Here is a 20,118-nt window from a genome sequence, read left to right as displayed (position 1 = left end):
GCGCCCGAGCGCTGCCCTCGGTGCCCTCAGAGGTGGGACCCGCTTCTGCATGTGAGGTCTGCTCTCCCACGGCTGGGGTGCTGCAGGGGCGAGGCGGGGCAGGGCCTGCACTGCAGAGGGAGCTTTCACAAGCAGTGGACACACTTGGACCCCGGAGCCGTCTCTGCGACCCAAGGGCTGAATTCAGTGTAGTTATAAATGTTTACCTGGATGACCTGTAGCTTGAAGGGGAAACCCTCCAACAGCGGTAAGCATATCGGCACAAACCGCCCGCCCCCGGGCCCCCGAGGCCACCCTGAGCCGGATCAGTCCCTGGAGGGGACAGGCAGGCACGCACGCAGGACCCCCACCCAGCAGAGACCAAAGTGCCCCCCCCCCCCCCCCCCCCCCCGCTTGTCCTCGGCCTGAGTCTCAGGCACCACGTCTGGTACAAGCCGTGTCTGAGTCCGCGCGTCTCCCCCCACCCACAGATGCACGGTCACCTTCCTGGCTTCTGTGGCTTCATTCTCTCGGTGTGACCGATGCTGTCCGCACGTGGCCACCCACCTTCCCCTCACTGAGCGGCCCCCGAGTCTACGGGTGCGGGAGGCGCTGCCGACCACCCTGGCGCTCCCTCCCCCCCCGCCCCCGGTGGCACGGGTCCAGCCCAGCTCCTGTGGCTCCAGGACCCGAGACTCAGTCCGTGTTGGGGTCTCCTGCCTGTGGGAAGCCGGGGACTCCGCAGCCACAGGCACATCCACCCCTTCTAGATGGCGCAGGCTCTAGAGAGGCAGGACCCTGTGCCCTCCAGTCCCCGGGGCCCCCCAGCTCTGCTCTCCTGCCTGGGGAGGCCCTGCCCACCACCGGGCCCCACGTCCTTCCTTACAGACCCTCACGTATCCACCACCCAGCCCTTCACACACTAGGGGGTGGGAGGTGGCCTGGGCTCTGCTCCAGGGTGTCGGTGCCCGGCCCCCAGCACACATGCTTCTTGCCTCAGTTTCCGTATGTGCAAATCGCTCCAACATGGGTAAGTTGTGGGCAATGAGCAAAACTGATGCACATTCTGTTCTCAGGGCAGCGCCTTCACACGGCGTCTCTTATTTCCAGACCAGCGGACAGGAGTGTCCGGCGCCCCTGGGCTGAACCTCACGTTAGAGTGCCGCCTGCAGGGCCCCTGCTCCCTGTGCGCACCCGGCGTCCGTGGGCCCCAGGGCGCCCTTCAGCCTGCGGTGGGTGTCTGTGCTCCCAGTAGCACCCGGTGCCCCGGCGCCTGGGCTTCTGTGGTGGCCTGTCATTACCACTTGCCGCCGAGGAGCAATCACAGCAGCAATCAGCGCCCAGGGCTGGGAGTCGGGGAAATGCCAGCTCCGGGGGCGAGGAAGCTCAGCCGCGCTGGGCACAGCGGCCGCCGCAAGCCGACTCCCTCCTGCCACGAAGAGCTGCTCCGGCAGCCGGTCGGCTTTCAGAGGGGGTTCGGCGGTCCGTGCTCCAGACAAGACGGTCTATTGTTTGTTCAGAACAGGTTTCCCGGGGTAACTGCGAACCCCAATATCAACACTACGTCATACTAAAAGCGCTGTGGGAAGGCCGGCCTGGCTTTGTGTGAGATAATCACAGGGCTCGTGTGTTACTAGGGCCGAAACCTGTAATCTCCTTGATCTTCCTCCCAGGGACCGGGGCTGTGCTCGAGGTCCAGCCTGGGGCCGGCACCGCCCCGAGGGCAGCGGAACGGGGACCCCTCCCCCTGCCAGCTCCCCACACTGCACAGGCCTGGTGGCACCGGATCCCCCTCCTGACCCCAACCCCCTCCGACAGGAGGCCGCGGAGCGTCCCCGGGGACCAGCGTGCTATCCAGGGTGAGGGACGCAGAGGGACATACGGTCCTGGCTTGGTCTGCATCCCCCCCTTCCCGCAGCCTCACGCTCCCCTGGCAATTCCTCTGACATGCGGGGGGGGTTCGCAACAGAACCGAGGGCTGCCGGGGTAGGAGTCGTTTCTGCAAGCTCGTCTGCTGAGGCCCTGACTCCTAAGCCCTCAGGATGTGGCTGCGCTGGGCATCAGGCCTGTACAGGGGTGGTCAAGCCAGAGCCGGTCACCAGGGTGGCCCCGATCCAACATGACCGGTGTCCTTACAGGAGGAGAGCCGGGCACAGACACGCACGGGGACGACCGGGTGAGGACACGGAGTTGGCGTCTACAGGCCAGGCAGAGGCCTCGGGAGGAGCCAGCCCCGCCCACACCCCGGTCCCGGCCTCCTGGCCTCCAGGACCAGGAGAAATAAATGTCTGATGGCGAAGCCGCCTGTCTGTGGAGCGCAGTTACGGCAGCCACGGGAACTCACACAGAGCCCAGGGCCCGGCCCTCCCCTTCCCCCTCCCCCCAGCCCACCGGACACCTCACACGCGGGTGTCCTCACAAGCAATGATGACGGGGGTGGCCCACACCACGCGGCCCCTCCTCCGTGCCAGGCACTGCCCTGTGGGCTGATCCTTACCCTTCCTGACCACTCTGCCCACGGGCGCATCATCCTGACCACACAGAGGGCAGCACCGGGGAGCCTGCACACCTCACCTGAGAACGGGGGCCAGCTTCCGGGCTCCCCGGCTGTGGCCACCTTACTTTCTGAGAGAACACGAGGAAACCGACGTGACCCCAGAGAGGCCGCACAGGGCTGGGCGCTCACCCCCAACCGCCTCTGGCGGCTCATCTTTCTAGTATTTGTACCTAGGTGGCACCTGAGCTGCACTTTGCAACTTCCCGGACCCACCAGGGCCCTGATGGGGTGTCACTTCTACTGGATGAATCGTGTGGAGCTGCTCTCCGAGGCACAGAGACCAAGGGCCTGTCGTGCGGGTTATTCCTTGAGCTCAGAAACACTGCAAGCGCAGCACAGCAGGGGCCCGAATAACCGCAGCTCTTTATTCATGATCAGGGAACAGAAACGAGAACGACCCGAGTCAACGGACATCTCTCCCATCGCACTGGCAGGACGCCACAGGTCGGACACTGCCCTCTGCCGGCAGAGCCACAGAGAAACACGCTTCCTCTTACTTTGCCGGCGGGTTAGCAGCAGCCAGCGCCGGGGGGAGGCGTCACCCACAGCTGGAGGAAACAGTCATCATTTGGGTCAACAATTCCCCTTCTAAGGATTATCTCAAAAACACGCTGGAAAATTAAAATATGAAAAAATGTACGTCCAAGGTCATGCATTGTAGTCTGAGTTTTCACAGCTAAAAGCTAGAAACAACTCAAATGTCTATTAACGGGGAGATAGTTGAACAAATTGTTACATCCCCAAAATGGAGAAACGTGCCTGCGCAAAGATATAAGGAAGGTGTCTATTTACCGTACGGGGTTTTCTGCGGGACACCCAAAATTATAAAACCCAATGGAACTTCTGGAAATGGACCAACAGAATGTCTGAAATGAGGAATGCACTGAGCTTAACAGCAGTTCGGACACTACAGAGTCAGTGCGCCTGGATACGCAACATGAGAAAGCGTCCAGACCTAAGCGTCCAGACCTAAGCGCGGGAAGGAGGGAAAGCTGGAAAACCAGACAGAGCTTCCTCGCCATCGGAACGGCGTCAAGCTGTCTGATATACGTACAGCCGGACTCCAAAGAGGAGGCAGACCAAATACTTAAAGGCTTCTTGGCTGCAACATTTTCACATCTGATGAGACCCCGCAGTAAGGGAGTCCGGCGACGCAAGCAAGAGGAACCTCATCGACAAATCGCTGAAAAACCAATGGCTTTTTAAAAAATTCTAAAAACAGCCAGAGAAAACGGACACACTCTAGGCAGAGAAACAGGACGAGGAATAAGCACCAGCCCCCGTCAGAAGCGACGCAGCCCGGGACATAACGTAACGGTGTCCTCCGGCACGCTGAGAACACGCGGGTCGGACTCTATGACTGAAAATATCTTCCAAGAAAATGAAGGCAGCCCAGAGCCCTGGAGTTCCAGCCCGTTCCTACCGCATTCCCCCAGCCACCTGCCTCCCCTCCCTTGTGACATGACAGAAGCCACCGTGTCCTTGGCCGAGGGCCCCTGGCGGGTGCAGTGTCCGAGGCCATCTCCGAGACTGCGACAGCGCCCACTGAGCGGGCCAAGCCGCTGCCGCAGGCGTGGGGAGCCGGCGCATCACCCAGACAGGCGGGCGAGGGCACTCCAGGCTTCGAGGCGGGCATCCCCAAGGGGCAGCGGGTCCTGTCCTCCCAGCATGGTCACCCGGCCAATGGCATCACACACACCCCCACCCGGGCTCTCAACTTCGCCCTCAAAGGGTCTTCGCCTCAAGCAGGTCTTCCCGGGTGGTGTGGACGACAGAACCGGGTTTGGTGCTACTTGGCAGGGAGTGTGGCGTCAGGTGGTGCCGCTGGGGCCACATCCTTGTAGCCTCTGGATTGTGTTCCTTCCCGTCCAGCAGCTGATGTGGACGAAGCTGGAGCTGAGTGGGAATCCGGGGGCCTCGACTGCCTGGGCAGGGTCTACAACTCCGGCGGGATGAGGGCCTGCGCTGTGGGGGGTGCTCCTCTGTCCCGAGCTGCCCACGTCAGCATCCGTGCCTGCAAAGGGACCGATCCCAGGGCCGAGGACACCCACACGCTCCTCAGCCGGGCGGTCGCACGATCCGTCACAGCAGCTGCGGGGCTGACTTCTATCCACTTGACACTGTTTTTGGCTGTAGGGTGATGCACCCGGGGTACAAGGGGAACGGACATCAGGCACACAGGTTGGCCTCACTGCCTGAGCAGGACTGCCCGTGAGGAAGGAGCCAAAGCTTTCTTCAGGGGTGCCTGGTCCAGCCTTCCCAGATGCATGGGTGGCGCTTCTGCGTGTCCCGTGTGACGAAGTCGAGAAGCTCACACAAGTTATCCGCTAGTGTCTCCCCTGTGAACAGGCATGTTGTGCTACATAACATCCCTTGAGTATTCTTGATTGAGACGACTACTTACTGGTTGGAAATGGGAAGCGATAATGTTCGCCTCACTCCATGATGATGGGACTCAATCATGTTTTTTTATAATTTCAGTCACTCTTGAAAAATAAATTTGAGGAAATAAAACCATGAAGGTAGGTTAAAAGCATTTTCTTACACAAACGGTTGACCCAATTCACTGCCACTGGATCCATAACGTAAGAAGTGCTCTAAAAACTCCACAGGAGATAGAAAACCAAGAGCAGCTAGAGATCGAGATGTGCACAAAGGAGCCGAGAGCCCGTGTATAGGACGTCTGTGCTCGTGTTTCATTTATTCAAAGCACAACTGACTGTAAAGCAGAAAGAACAATGTATCTTGGACTGCACAGCATACACAGAAGTGAAACGTATGACAACTTAGAAAAAAGCGACAGGAAAGCAAAATAGAACTTTACTGTCCAAAGTTGTTACAGCCCGTAGCAACTTTTTTCCTTTTTTCTGAGCTGTGTCTTCTGAGACAAGGAAACAAAAGCAAACATGAACTACTGGGAGTACACCAAAATAAAAGGCTTCTGCACAGGGAAGGAAACAATCAACAAAACTAAAAGGCAACCTACAGAAGGGGAGAAGGTATTTGCAAATAACATATCCAATAATGGGTTCGTAATCCAAAATATATAAAGAACCTAATACAACTCAATACTCAAAAAACAAACAGTCCAATTAAAAAATGGGCAGAAGACATGAACAGACGTTCCTCCGGACACATAGAAATGACCAACAGACACATGAAAAGATGCTCAACATCACTCATCATCAGGGAAATGCAAATCAAAACCACGATGAGACACCACCTCACACCGGCGGGAATGGCTAAAATGAAAAATAAAAGGAAGACCAAGTGTTGGCAAGAATGTTGGAGAAAAAGGAGCCCTCGTGCACTGCTGGCAGGAATGTAAGCCGGTGCAGCCACCGTGGACAGTAGACGGTTCCTCAGAAAGTGTAAAATGGGGCGCCGAGGGGGCTCAGTCAGTTAGGTGCCTGACTGTCGATATTGGCTCAGGTCTTGATCTCATGGTTCATGAGACTCAGCCCCGTGTCGGACTCCATGCTGTCACCACAGACTCACATTCGGGGGGCTTTGAGAATGAACCACAGCCTTATGTTGCAGGAGAATGGTTAGCTTTCAAGGGTCCCTAACCAGACACCCACACTCAACAGGTGAGTATCCCACCGCCAGCCAGCAGCAGGAGGGCTCCTCACAAACACAGGAGCCGCTATAAGGAACCTTCCGACAGTAGAATACTGCTCATGGGTGGGAAAGAAAGTCCCGAGGAGCCACACCCCTGCCAGGAGAGCCAAGCATCAGGCAGGCCTGAGCTGGACGCCTGCAGCCTAGAAGCAGGGTCAGTCCCAAGTCCCTGCACAGCACGGGGTTTCTAGCTGACCTTCCAGAAAGCCGTGCAAGGCCTTTATTTCTTTTTATTTAAGTTTATTTTTTTAGAGAGTGAGTACAAGCAGGGGAGGGGCAGAGAGAGAGGGAGAGAGAGAATCAGAAGCAGGCTCTGCACTGTCAGCTTGGAGCCTGACGTGGGGCTCGAGCTCACACACCTGAGCCACCCCGGCACCCCCGTGCAAGGCCTTTTTATAGCTTTGAGGTAGGGAAACTGAAGGACTTTGTAAAAGTCTGCTTTCGGCTCCTTTTCCTGCTTCCATTCTTGCTAGGACCCCCACTTCACACACGTCTCATAGTGCGAACGGTGTACGTCCTCCTTGTACGGGACAGGGAGTCAACGTTTTATCCCAAGTCTCCCAGCACAAAAGACAACAGTTAAGGAAGGGCCAGGTGCGAACGACCAAAGCTCTCAAATGTGGGTCCCAGACCACCAGGAACAGCCGTGTGGGCGCCAAGGCTCCCTGGCTCCGAGGAATAACTGGCTTACGAAGGACAGCTGGGTGCGGAGAGGACACACACAGCAGACCCTAAGCAAAGACGAGACTCACTCCTTTCCTTTGCTGAGTCTCCCAGACATTGCACCTGCCTTCTGTCTACACCTTCAGTAGCCGCTGCGCTCGCCTCCTGCCGGCTCACCTCCTGCACTGCACGCGGCCAGGGCCCCTCCCTCTGGATCCTTGGACCTGACCCGCCTGCATCAGCTTTAGATTCATGAGCAGCAGGACACCCAGCTTTGCGGTGTGGCTTTTGCCCCCGATTGCCAATAAATCTCTACACCTGGGACAGAGTTCAAACCAGATGGAAACTCAGTCTGAGCAACAGGGAAAGGTGCTGGGAGCCGCACCAGCCTCGCTGGGTGACAGTCACAGGGAGGAAATGGCAGCGCTTGCACAGCGCCTGCCATGAGAAACGAAAACTGGGATCTCCTTCTGCTACTACTGGCTCATGTTGGAAATGAGGCTGCGGGTATTGACCAGGCCTCACAATATTCCAGATCAGATCGATACTCCCCACACAGATTGCTCATAAGGAAAAGCATATCCCTGCCTTTTCCAGAGACTTCAGATGAAAGCTCTGTGGATGATTGTCAAAAGGCTCGTCCTAAAGGGCCTTGCAGATTCAAGACTTACATAATAAGGGGGGCTTGAGTCTGGCCCTGAGACAAAGAGCCTAATTTAGAGTTAAGGGCAGACATCCACCCCCGCCCACTTGTTTCTGCTTGGAGCATTTTCTGGCCTTGAATATGCTGATTTCTCCCTGTGAAGGAACCTATTGAGGAACTTCTTCTTTTGTGATTATGGGAGCAGAGGTGTTTCCTGAAAGACCTGTTTGACTCCTGCTCTCTGAGAAGTAACTTCACCCTTTCATGCTAAAACCATTGTCTGGTGTGCTAAAGATGCCTTCCTTCCCCATAGGCTAAGCATCTAAATCACCTACCTCAATCACTATTGATAAAGGTTATGCAGGAGTCTTCTACAAATCTATGTTCTGGGAAATTCTTACATATCAAAGAAGTTTGTTATCAGAAATCATTGTCTAAGGCAAATGCCACTTCTGTGCCATCCCCCAAACACTTAATTATAAAATAAAGTTGAGCCTCAGTCAGAGCGGAGATGTCTGTCTGGTGACCAGAAAGACTCTCGGGCCTCTCTCCCCCCTCCCTCGCCGACACCGTCCATCCTTCAGGGACCCCTGGACCCGGCCGGAGCGGGTCTTCGACAGAAAGGGATGCGCACCTCAGAGTCCTTGGGGCTTTGCAGCCCCTTCCTGAGGCCTGGCTGCATCCTGGCCTTCGGAGTCCAGGAGACCCCCCATCCCTGGCGACCTGCCGATCCCCTCCTGTGCTTACACAGCTGGAGTCGGTCTTTGTTCCCCGAGACGGGGCGATCCTTCCCACACCGCACAGACCAGAGGTGCGGGGTGTGGAGCAGCCTGGCTCTGCAGGGGCTCCTCGCACGGGTGTGGCGGCTCAGGGGTAAAGGTGGCTCTGTGACCTTGGCATGGCCATGTTGCAGAGGGCTGGTAAGCCTGCCAAGGAGGGTGGATTTTGCACTCAGCGCAAGAGGAGGCAGGCTTGCTGGCGCAGAAGACACACCGGACAGGGAAGGGTGGGGACGGCCGTGACACCATTCTAACGGTTGAGCCAGCAGAGCCATGAAGGGAGAATGAGCGGATTAGGGTGTAAGGAGCAGGGAAAAGTCCCTAGAGGCCCCCAAATCTCTGGCCCAGATCCCAGGAGTGGGGCCCAGAGCCTCCCCTGCACTCAGCCTTGGTGCCTTCCTCCCGGAAGGCCTCCGTCTCTGCATCAAGCCCCATCCACAGCGAACCTACCACTCTGTGAATTCCCGCGGGGGCCTCCACCCCGAGCAGTTTGCTCCTCCTCTGACAACCGTTAACACCAGCCTCCATTTCTCGAAGCGCCCAGCACGTGTCTGACGGTACCAGACCGGAACATAAGGCCCCGCAGAGAGCTGGCCAGCGGGCACGGGGAGCTCTGCCACCTCGGACGGAAGCACGAAGGGCTCGCGGGCGAAGCAGGACAGCTGTCCCCCCACCCCGCCCCCTCCCCGAAGGCTCCCAGCGCCCCCGAACCCGGAGCTGGGACAAGGGCCTCGGGCTGAGCGGCCCCCGCTGCGGGCAGGGACGCTCCTAGGGGAAGGCGGCTCCCCAGCCCCTCGGGGCAGCGCTCCTCTGCGCGGAGACCCTTTTATTCCAGGAATTTTGTGTTTTCTTCAAAGTCGCACCCCCCCCCAAGAGGTTCCTACTGAAACAACAACATGAAATCAGGTCTCTAATCTTCGTGGGTCTATTGATCTTTTTTTTTTTTTATTTTGACGTAACTGCAGAGAGAAAGGACTTAAAGAACAGCACACAATCTCTGTGTCGCCTCCAACCAGCTTCCTCAAACGTCAACACTTCACCCACTGCCGGGCCGGCGGCCTGGGGACAGCGCGTTCCGCACGGCGGGGGCTGCGGTCCAGCGGACGCGGGGCAGCGCCTCGGACGCCCCGCGACCCCAAGGTGACGGCGCCCCGCCCCCCTCCCGAGCCGCCTTCGTCCCCTGCCCCCGACCGCCTCGCAGCTGCGCGCCGCGCCCCGCCCCCTCCGCCCTCGGCCTGGCGCCCCCTGCCGACCCCTCACCACCCCGCCCCCCGTCCCCCTCCCCCCGCGACCACTCCGCCCGGGACAAGCCCGAGACCAAGCGCCCGGAACCCGCGAGGCACGCCGGGAGAACGACGCGGTCGGAGACGTCACCAGCGGGCGCCGCGCCCCTGCCGCGAGCGTGCGTGCGTGAGCGGGGCTGCCCGGACTGCGTTTCCCAGGGGGCCGAGCGGCGCGCCCACTTCCGGCGGGCGGCACGGGACCCGGAAGCGGCCGCGGGGCCGCGAATCCCGCGGCGACAGGTCGGTCGTAGGGCGGCGGGAGCATGCGGGGCGGCCGGCGGCCCGCGGCGCGCGGCGCGTTCGTTCCCCCGCGGCGGTGGCGGCGGCGCGCGGCGGCCTTCCCGTGAGCGGCGGCGGCCGCAGCGGCCGGCGGCGCGCTGAGCAGGCGGCGGGGCCCGCGGCTGCGAGTCGGGCAGGGCCCGGGTGGGCGCCGCGCTCGGCCCGGGTGGCGGCGGCGCCATGTGGAGCGGCCGCAGCTCCTTCACCAGCCTGGTCGTGGGCGTGTTCGTGGTGTACGTGGTGCACACCTGCTGGGTCATGTACGGTATCGTCTACACCCGGCCGTGCGCCAGCGACGGCAACTGCATCCAGCCCTACCTGGCGCGGAGGCCCAAGCTGCAGGTGAGCGCCGGGGAGGTGGGGAGCGGGGGCCAGGCTGGGGCCCCTTCTTACCGAGCGGCGTCCAGGACAGCCCTCCAGCCCCACAGCCTCCAGGTCGCGGTGCAGGGTGGCTCCGGGAGGGCTCGGGGCTTTGCCCCCTTCCTTACCTCTCCTTACCTTCCTTGAACGCGCCCGGGTCCCTGCCCTGTTCTGCCCAGCTGCACACCTCAGTACTTTGTTTGAGGTGGACACGGCGGACCCCGTCCTGGCGCAGCGGGAGCGAAAATGAAACCTTTTCCCACTTGGTAGCTGGTCAGATTGCCAACCCGGGTGTGGCATTTGGATGCATATTGTCTGCTGGGGGGTGGGGGTGGGGACGGGGGCCTCGCCGTGCTAACTTTTTTGACGCCCCCTTTCCAGCTCAGCGTGTACACCACCACACGGTCCAACCTTGGTGCTGAAAACAACGTGGATCTGGTCTTGAATGTGGAAGACTTTGACGTGGAGTCAAAATTTGAAAGGTATGATTGTGGGACGGCCTGCCAGCGATAGTGCTGGGAACGTTTAGGCTGTGGACGGGCTGTGTGACGAGGTTAGTGTGGAGAAGCACTGCTGCCTTCTGTCTCGTGGGTGGGGGCAGATTTTAACTGCTCTCCTGTATGGCACGTAAACAATCCAGGGTTTACTCTGCGTGAAAGTAGCAGCTGATGCATTTGTCACTTAGAAAGTAGCTTACGGTATCCAGTGGTGGCGGGGTGCACAGCAGCCGTGAGCCTTTGCAGAGGAGGAGACGTGTTGGGGGCCCGGAGAGCAGAGCTCCCTCGTTTCCCACGGCAGACAGCTTGTCTCTTCCTGGCTGAAGGAGCTTAGTTAGATCAGCGAAGTGATGTAAACGCTCAGACACACAGAGTGAAGTCATACTTGCTACGTGGCTCTAGTTTGTAAGGTTTCAGTGAGTGCAGGCCAAGAAAGCAACTTGCTTGCCTGGGGTCTCCGTACTTCCTGTGTGTTGTCTGGGAGATTTCCGACAAGAGTAACCGGAACGTGCGATGCGCCGGGTGACGTCCTCTGGCCAGCCAGCCCGCCCAGTCCAAGAGCCGTGGCAGGCAGGGGACACGTGTGAGGTTGGGGTCAGCCACTGCCTGCCTGGCCACATTAGCCCCGTGACCAAGGCGGGTTCCTGCCTTCCCTGAGCGCCCTGAAACGGAGGCAGGAAATGCAGGAACGTTTGGGGTTCACACATAACTGCCCGTGGTTTTAGAACACGGTGTGGATTTCAGTAAAGTCTTAGCAGGTGGGTTGCATTTTCAGTACGGCTGAGCTAAAATTAGCTTGAAACCGTGAAATTTATAAAGACACTTGGGTAAGCTGTGCTGTGTGTGTCCAAAGAACCTAATGTGCACTTGGCGTAAAACGGTCATTTCTTGTGTTTTAGGACAGTGAACGTTTCTGTACCAAAGAAAACTCGGAACAACGGGACGTTGTACGCGTACATCTTTCTCCATCATGCGGGCGTTCTGCCGTGGCATGACGGGAAGCAGGTGCACCTGGTGAGCCCTCTGACCACCTACATGGTCCCCAAACCGGAGGAGGTCAACCTGCTCACGGGAGAGTCCACGACGCAGGTGAGCGTGTCCAGTAGGTCACTGGCCTAGTGGAGCCTGTACTGTCCCTTGAAGTTCGTGCCCAGCGTGTTTCCGCACGTGCAGCTTCTGCCGGGGACCGGGGTGACCGTTGGGAAGGGACACAGTCTGGTGTATGGACAGGTGCATCTGTCTTTCAGCTAGATTGCTTCCCATGATTTGCAGACAAGTTGGGGTTTTTTTAATGTTTTTTAAATATTTTATTTATTTTTGAGAGAGAGAGAGTGTGAGCAGGGGAGGGTCAGAGAGAGACACAGAATCCGAAACAGGCTCCAGGCCCCGAGCTGTCAGCACAGAGCCCAATATAGGGCTCGAACCCACTAACCGTGAGATCATGACCTGAGTCGAAGTCAGACGCTTAACCGACTGAGCCCCCCAGGCGCCCCTGCAGACAAGTTTTATGCCAAGTCAGCGATGTGGAATTTAAGTAACGCGATTCCTTCTCAGCCCTCAGGGAGTACATGGGCCCCCCATCGAGGGCTGCGGGCTTCCCTTCTGCAGAGCCGGCCTCAGGCTTTGCTTACAGCCGGGAGGCTCTGCCCTGTGTGTGGGGCGGGATGGCGTTTCATTCGCGATTACGGGAGAGGCTCTTGCACGACGCACGCCTGTCTCGTACTGTGTACAAAGCTGTGTGTGCAAGAAACGCGGAGCTGGCTTGAGGGGTTATTGATGGGGCTGTGGGTGACGCAGAGGGACTCTGGTCTCTGGTTCAGTGGAATAGAAGGTGAGCTCGTTTACAGATAGGAATGATCTGAGGCTGCCCCGTGCTGCGTCTCCTTGGAAAGATCCCTCAGCTCCTTTTTCTTGGGGGGACTGTATGGCCCCACCTCTCGTGACCTTCCTGGGGAGTCAGTGAGGTGGCAAGTGTTAGGCGTGCGAAGTGATCTCTGGAACTTACAGATGTCAGATGAACGCTGGCCGTTAGTATCACCTAAAAAAACATTCTTAACATAATCTGCCAGAGCTAAATTTTACCTTTTAGGTGGAAGACACACGAGACAAACCTGCAGTGTAGAATTTGTCAGTTAGATCTGGAAGATCTTCCTGGCAGTCATGGCTTCTTTGCGGAATAGAGTCTCCATAACCCTGACCCCGGCCTTGACCCCAGCCTTGCAGACGACGTGACGGGCCTGGGTCAGGGGGAGTGTCCTCAGTCTTGTGGCCAGCCGCAGGGGCTGTGAGCTCCGATTGCGTGCACCTCCTGCAGGTGCCCTGGGACCCCATCTCAGCAGCCCTGCTCAGGCTGGGGACCTAAATGACAGCCCTTGGCTCGTGTTGAGAGGAGGAAGTGCACGGTGCCCTTGGGGAGCCGCCAGGCGTGGTCCCCCACGCTGCGGGCTCTGCTTCCTGGCTGTGCTTCCTGTTGGTGCCTGTTGGTTCACCCAGTCCCTGCCCCCAGCACCGGGCTTCTCCCGTTGAGCCGCTCCTTTCCTTTAGCAGCAGATAGAGGCGGAGAAGAAGCCACCAAGTGCCCTGGACGAGCCCGTTTCTCACTGGAGACCAAGATTGACACTAAACGTGATGGTGGACGATTTCGTCTTTGACGGGGCCTCCCTGCCCGCCGACGTGCATCGGTACATGAAGATGTAAGTGCCACACGGCTCACCAGGATCCAGAAACGGGGATCCTCTCCAGGGTGCCTGGAGCACCGCTGAACCTTGTCCCTCCGCTCCCGAGGTCTTGCCGATGGAGACTGCCACCAGGGCATGTGACCGTGTCATGCTGCACCCCCGGCGACTTGTGCCTGTCTGCATACTGATTGCCGCTGTCAGGACCCTGTATTTTATTTTAACTTGAGTTGTTTACGTTAACTTTAAAATTAGTCCTTAGATAGTTACGTAGGGATTGCTCGTTAAACATAAGTATTAAAATTGTGTGACCAATTTAGACTACCCTGTGTTTTGGGGGAGCCCACTGTTAAATTAGCATCTATTACCGACCATCACGCAGCCCCTAAAGATGGCTGGATGAGATTTGTTTTCCTTCGTGTATCCATGGTAACCATGCTATCATCATGAGGGTTTGTTTTTTTTTAATATTTAAATGTTATTTTTGAGTGTGTAGAACAGTCACGTAATTAGAAACATGAAAGGTACTAAGGGTCATAGAAAGCACCCCACTCTTGTTCTCTGGCCCCCACCGCCTCCAAAGTGTGGCAGGCAGGTGGGATTTTGCTTTCATTCTCACTCTGCGTCCCTGACCACCCTGCGTCGGGGCACAGACGGGCCTGTCACTCTTCTGCGGCCTGGATGGAGGTCCGGTCTGGCTTCTGGGGTTTCCATCCCACGGCTGTGACTTCAGGGAAGAGCCGCTGGCCAGAGCCCTCTGCCTCTGCAGGGGAGGTGCGTCCTGGGGCCGCGCGTGTGTCCAGAGGCGGCTGGGGTCGTGGACGGGATTTCTCTCAGCTACGTCAGGCTTCTCAGCTGCGTCTGGCCCCTCTAACGGTGAGCGTCCTCACGGTGACTTTGGCCCGCAGGGTCCAGCTCGGGAAGACCGTGCACTACCTCCCCATCCTGTTCATCGACCAGCTCAGCAACCGGGTGAAGGACCTCATGGTAAGCGCGACTCCTCCGGGCTGCTGCGGCCTGTGGGCACAGCTCGTCTGCATCTTTCTGACTGGGCAGGGTCATGCTCCGGGCTTGCCTCTGACTCCCTTCCTGAGCCCCTGTGCCGTCCGTGGTGGAAGGCTCTAGAAAGGTTCTGTGCTGAGTGCTTGGATGGCGAGCGCACAGAGCTCAGGGGAGAGCCCAGTGTTGTTCAGACAGTTCCTGAGCTTCGTTCCACGGAGCCCTAGTTGTCTGGCTCAAAGGCGCAGACAGGCTCAGAGTGGGCATTGAGCAAACTGCTCCCTTTAGAGCTGGCCCCGCACAGTGTCACCACGTCGTGGAGCCGGGAGTCCCCCCGGGGTGGCCCTGGGCGGGGCTGAGCATGGGAGGAGAGGGGAGCTTGCACCTGCCCTGCAGGGTGGGTTGGAGGGCCAGTGCAGGAAGGCTGACTTCCAGGCAGTGACCGTCGGCGTGGAGGATTGCGTAGGGCGCTCCAGGCACCGTGCTGAGCCTGTCACAAACGTCCGGGGTCCTGCCCCACAGCCTGTGGAGCGGTGGCACGAGCTGGACGGTCGCCCTCTGTGACTCCTGGCCACCGTCACAGGGTGCGGGCGTTTACCACGCGCTGGAGTCCTTGCCCCTTGCTCACAGACGAGACAGCGGGGGCACGGAGGGCCGCTCGGGGGCGCACGGCAGTGAGCAGGGCAGGGGGCGCCTAGCCCTGGGCCCAGCCTCGTGCGCCCTCCAGCTCTGCCGCCTCCTGCTGGCCAGGGAGCTCAGAAATGACCGTCACGCTGAACTGCCGTCCGCCGAGGCCCCACGGGGTCCCTACCACGCGGCGTCCTGTGCTTCCCTTGGGCTGGGGGGCGGGGGGAGGGGCTCCCGGACCTACGGGGCTCGTTGGCCCCAGGAAGGCCGTCGTCATCCCTCGTGCTGTGTGCAGACCTGGGGCCAGGCCGGTTCTGCCGAAGCTCACGGTCAGTGCTCTGGGGCCCCGGGGCTGCCGCGGTTCGGACAGGGGTGAGAGAGGCTGGAGGCTGGGCCCCAGGGCTGTGTGTGCAGGCCGCCTCTGCTCTCATCTTGTGGATTTAGTGGCTTTCTGACGTGACGCTGCCATTCAGACACGGAAATGTGCTCACGGGCCACTGGTGTTTTCTACGTCGTCCTTGTGACGTTGGTGCTTTGTCTCGATCAGGGCTGTGTTCTGGAAGGAACATCACCTTCGGGGAGCAGTCGACTTGCTGGGGCTCAGACAGTGGCACCTGCGTGGGTGGGCCCGGCCCTGGGACGCGTGTCCTGCCTTGGTGCGGGGTGTCCCGCTCCTGTTGCTGGGCTGGCCACGGCCACGTCTGTGCTCACCCAGAAGGGTCTTTTGAGTGTGCTCCGGTGGGTGGAATCGGCCGGCACCATGTTCACGTGGTATGGCGCCTGGTGCCCGTGGACTTGCCAGGCCCCTGGAGGAGTGGAAGGCCGCTGTAGCCGGCGTGTGCCACCAGACCCTGTGACTGCACTGCTTCCGGAGGCGGCCCCGCCCCTTACAGCGGCCCCTTGCCTCCATGCACACCTAGGTCAATGTCGCATCTTCCCGAGGCCTTCCGTGGTCCCCTGGGTGGGCGATCTCTCCAGGAGCACGCAGCCCACCCACCGGTTCCCATGCTCCACGGAGAGGTTTGGAGGCTCCGTCAGGCCTGTGCCCAGCTCGTTCTACAAGAGCCAGTGGCGCATCCTGGTGCCGCTCGTGCCCAGAGGTGGGGGCGCAGGGCCCGGCCCACCTGGGGCTTCGGGACGCACAGGGTTCAGTGGCAGAGAAGAAGGGGACGCGTTGTTCAGAAAGGCTTTGAGCCCAGCAGGAGAGCGAGTGCAGGGAGGTGGAGGCCCCGCCTCCCAGGCCGTAGAACAGCCGGAGTCCAGTGGGCCCGGGTGTGCACGTCCACCTCCGGCACGCGGGGCCGTGGCCGGTGGGGAGCCCGCGTCGTGGGTGAGCCGGGGGCCGTGCGCCTGGCGGCGGGGCGGGGCGGGGCGGGCGGCGGCCTCACTGCCCTGCCTTCCGTGCCTCCCGCCAGGTCATAAACCGCTCCACCACCGAGCTGCCCCTCACCGTGTCCTACGACAAGATCTCGCTGGGGAGGCTGCGCTTCTGGATCCACATGCAGGACGCCGTGTACTCCCTGCAGCAGTTCGGTGAGGCCACGGGCCGACCTGCACTTCCGTCCGGGACCTCGGCACCTCCCGCTGGTGCCCTCGGCCACGGCTCCCGTCAGAGCGTCGGGTGTCTGCGCGGAGCTGGGAGCCGTCCTCGTCTGTGGCCGTGAGCGTGAGGCGCGGGCCTGGCGCTCGGTGCCGCTGGCCTCGCTCACCCCGCACCGTTGCCGTTTCCTCTCAGGGTTTTCAGAGAAAGACGCTGATGAAGTGAAAGGCATTTTCGTCGACACCAACTTGTATTTCTTAGCGCTGACCTTCTTTGTCGCTGCGTTTCACGTGAGTGGGCACTGGGCAGGGGCTTTGCGTGGCGGGCACGGCAGACGTGAGACTGTGGGCGCCATGCAGGGGTCCCCTCTCCCAGCTTGGGTGGGTGTCTGCACCTCGGACGCTGACTGCCGTAAGTACTTGGGGTTTGTCTGCTCGTCTTGGAGGCCGTTTTGAAGAGAAATCCAAAACCTGTGAGCTAGGGGAGTGGTCATAATTCTAGTGCATGGTTGTAACAGTAAAAAACACAGCCCTTACGTAGAACCCGTTTTTGAACGTGGAGTCTTAGAGCTGGTGGAGGAAAGCTGTGCCCCACGTGGCAGCCACGGACATCACGTGGGCAGGGGTGGGCACCCTGTGGCAGCCGGTCCCCAGTGCCTGGAGATTGGCCGCCAGCCTGGCTAAACTTCCCAAAATCCTGCTGGGAAAAAGTGGTTTTTTAAAAGGGGCAGGATCTGAGAATGAACCTGTGTGCGCAACCTGTGCGCCAGGTCAGAGCCAACAGCCCCCGGCGCAGCAGCAGGGGTGTGTGGCCCGGGACCGCCATCAGGTGCCCTGTGGTTCCGGCACGCTGGGTGGGGCCCGAGACCCCGGGTTTCCGTGGCGGGGCGTGTGGCGTCCCCCCGGCCACGTCCCTGCCACGCGGGTCCCGTGCACACCTGTGCTCGCGCCCAGCGAAGACCGGCCGTAGGAGCGACGCAAGCCGGACGTTACCGTCCTCTTCTCTTTCCAGCTTCTGTTTGACTTCCTGGCCTTTAAAAACGACATCAGCTTCTGGAAGAAGAAGAAGAGCATGATCGGGACGTCCACCAAGGCAGGTAGGGGCCCTCGGGAGCGTCGGCTGCTCCCCGGGCGCCGCGTCCTGTTGGCGGGGACAGGCTGGGATGGGTTTTGGAGCTTGGCGTCTGCGGTGTCTCTGCCCTCGCGGGAGCGGCACTGGCGCGGACTCGGGGGGTTACGGAGAGCGTCCTGTGGGCCCGAGGCCACGTGCCAGTGCCCGACGGGAGACCTGGGCGTCCCAAGAGGCCTTTCTCTTCCTCCCACAGAAATGACGTGCCCAGGGATGGTGTGGGCTGCCGGGGTGGCCCCCGATGTCAGCCGTGGCTCACATCCTTCTGTCCTCTGGTGGTCTCGGGGGGATGGGGGGTGGGCAGGGCCCCTGCCGAGTCCTCCGGCCCTTCCCCGGGAGCAGGTGGCCGTGCGCGGGGCTCTTGGGTCCCCATCCGTGCACAGAGGGCAGCTGGGCGTCCCTCCGGCAGGCGCCCGCGGGGGTTGGCACCACCGCTCCTGCCCTGGGAGAGGCGCTCAGGAGGCTGCACGTTATCAGTCAGTCGTAGCATTTTGTAAAGTTCAGTCTCCACAGAGAAGGTTCGGTATTTAGACCGTGAGTTTATCACGGAGTTCGAATAGAAACAGGTACGGGGGAGAGTGCAAGGAAGCTGGTCCTAATCCCCACCAGGAACCTGTCTCTCCCTGTGTTGGTGTGTTTGCACACACGCCTGTGTACACGTTTCTGTAGCTGAGGGGACCCTGCGTGCTGTGCTGCAGCCTCCACGGTCTCTAGAACATGGGCACGGCCACACACACCTGTCTGGTTTAGTGGATGGAGGGAGTGAAACCCTTGAAGCTTCGTGTGTGCTTGTGGGGGTGTGCACTTGTGTGGGGGTGAGTGTGCACAGAGGGTGTGTAGGTGTGGGGTGAGTGTGCATGTGGGGTGCGCACGTGTATGGGGGTGAGTGCACAGAGGGTGTGTAGGTGTGGGGTGAGTGTGCATGGGGGTGAGTGCATGTGGGGTGTGCACGTGTGGGGGGTGAGTGTGCACCTGGGGATGTGCACATGAGGTGAGTGTGCACGGGTGTAGAGGTGAGTGTACACGTGTGGGGTGAGTGCATGTGGGGGTGTGTACATGTGGAGAGTGAGGGTGTACATGAGGGTGTGTAGGTGTGGAGTGTGTACGTGGGGTGTGCGTGTGGGAGGGGGGCGGGCAGGGGGGCGTGCGTGGGGGGAGTGCACGTGGGGGTGGCGGGACGGGGCTGGACAGGGCGAGGCCGGCCCCTCAGCGCCCCCCCATGTCCCCAGTGCTCTGGCGCGGCTTCAGCACGGTGGTCATCTTCCTCTTCCTGCTGGACGAGCAGACGAGCCTGCTGGTGCTGGTCCCCGCTGGCATCGGCGCCGCCATCGAGGTGAGCCGTGTGGCCGTCCTTGGCCACACCTGGCCCTGAAACACAGGGGGCACGGGGCCCCGCCACGGGCAGCGCAGGGCGTAGCGGCTGCCGCGGTTCCAGAACGCCTGTTGGGCTTGTCGCTGGCGTCAGAGCGTTCGCTCCTCACAGCCACCCCTGGGGTCTGGAAGCATCGTGGGACGCGGTGCCCTGTGGCAGTCCTGGCCGAGTGGGGCTCTGGAGAGGGGTCCGTGGGGCGGGCGACTTGGGGCCGGGACAGAGGGGCGGCGGCGGGGCTGGCGGGCCGGGAGTCCCCCGCCCTGCCCGTCCACCCTGGGCACTGGCGCGTGTGGCCGTTGGGCCGGAGACCGCGCTTGGTCTGCCCGCCGGGGGCGCCGGCAGGGACCCCCCCCCTAGCCACCCGTCACAGCCTGGAGACCCGCCCACCGGGTGGTGCTGCGTTCGTCCCAGCTTGGGGAGGCGGGTCCCTCGGAGACCTGGGGTGGCAGGACTCGGGGAAGAGGCGAGGGGCCTCACCGTGACAGTCTGGGGCGAGGGGCGGGTGAACCGAGCGCCAGGCAGGGTGAGCTGGGAAGGGGGCCCAGCCTGGAGGACGGCAGCCAGGCCGAGTGCCAGTTCCGTGGTGCAGAGGGCAGCCGAGCTCGAAGACGGGCATGGAGGCCGTGGGGCCCCTCGAGCCGGGGCTGGGCTGACGTTCCGTCACCTCCCGGTGGTGAGTTCCGGAGGCTCCTGGGTCTCAGAGCCCTGAAAGTCTGTTTCTGGTTCTTTCTGTCAGCTGTGGAAAGTGAAAAAAGCCTTGAAGATGACTGTTGTCTGGAGAGGCCTGAGACCACAGTTACAGGTGGGCGTGTACGCAGTAACGGCTGCCCGTCGTCTGCCCCCCCTGGGTACTCTGTGCCCCCACATCTACCCCCTGGAAGCTCTGTGCCCCCCACCCCCTGTCTACCCCCTGGACGCTCTGTGCCCCCCCCGTCTACCCCTGGGACGCTCTGTCCCACCCCGTCTACCCCTGGACGCTCTGTCCCCACCCCGTCTACCCCCTGGACTCTCTGTGCACCCCCCCGTCTACCCCCGGACGCTCTGTGCCCCCCACCCCCCGTCTACCCCCGGGACACTCTGTGCCCCCCACCCCCTGTCTACCCCTGGACGCTCTGT

The 20,118-nt window shown here is 60.6% G+C and overlaps 1 protein-coding gene across 2 annotated transcripts in view; it reads left to right on the top strand.

Moving 5' to 3' along the window:
- The first annotated feature begins 9,877 nt into the window (after positions 1-9,877).
- CLPTM1L (CLPTM1 like) overlaps positions 9,878-20,118 on the top strand; it is a 15,467-nt gene continuing 5,226 nt past the window's right edge. Inside the window, exons 1-10 of one of the 2 annotated variants that reach the window (XM_039238034.1) lie at positions 9,878-10,146; positions 10,546-10,646; positions 11,561-11,750; positions 13,209-13,354; positions 14,245-14,323; positions 16,378-16,495; positions 16,698-16,792; positions 17,514-17,598; positions 18,860-18,963; positions 19,739-19,804. In XM_039238034.1, coding sequence (XP_039093965.1) covers positions 9,985-10,146; positions 10,546-10,646; positions 11,561-11,750; positions 13,209-13,354; positions 14,245-14,323; positions 16,378-16,495; positions 16,698-16,792; positions 17,514-17,598; positions 18,860-18,963; positions 19,739-19,804 — 1,146 coding nt within the window. In that variant the 5' untranslated portion in view covers positions 9,878-9,984. Of the gene's footprint in view, positions 10,147-10,545; positions 10,647-11,560; positions 11,751-13,205; positions 13,355-14,244; positions 14,324-16,377; positions 16,496-16,697; positions 16,793-17,513; positions 17,599-18,859; positions 18,964-19,738; positions 19,805-20,118 lie in introns of both variants that reach the window. The other variant, XM_039238033.1, reaches the window with a different exon arrangement.

This window comes from Hyaena hyaena, unplaced genomic scaffold (assembly GCF_003009895.1).
Source record: "Hyaena hyaena isolate Hyena2069 unplaced genomic scaffold, ASM300989v1 scaffold_134, whole genome shotgun sequence".
In the NCBI taxonomy this organism is placed as follows: Eukaryota; Metazoa; Chordata; class Mammalia; order Carnivora; family Hyaenidae; genus Hyaena; species Hyaena hyaena.
This window is presented reverse-complemented; position numbering and strand designations above follow the sequence as displayed.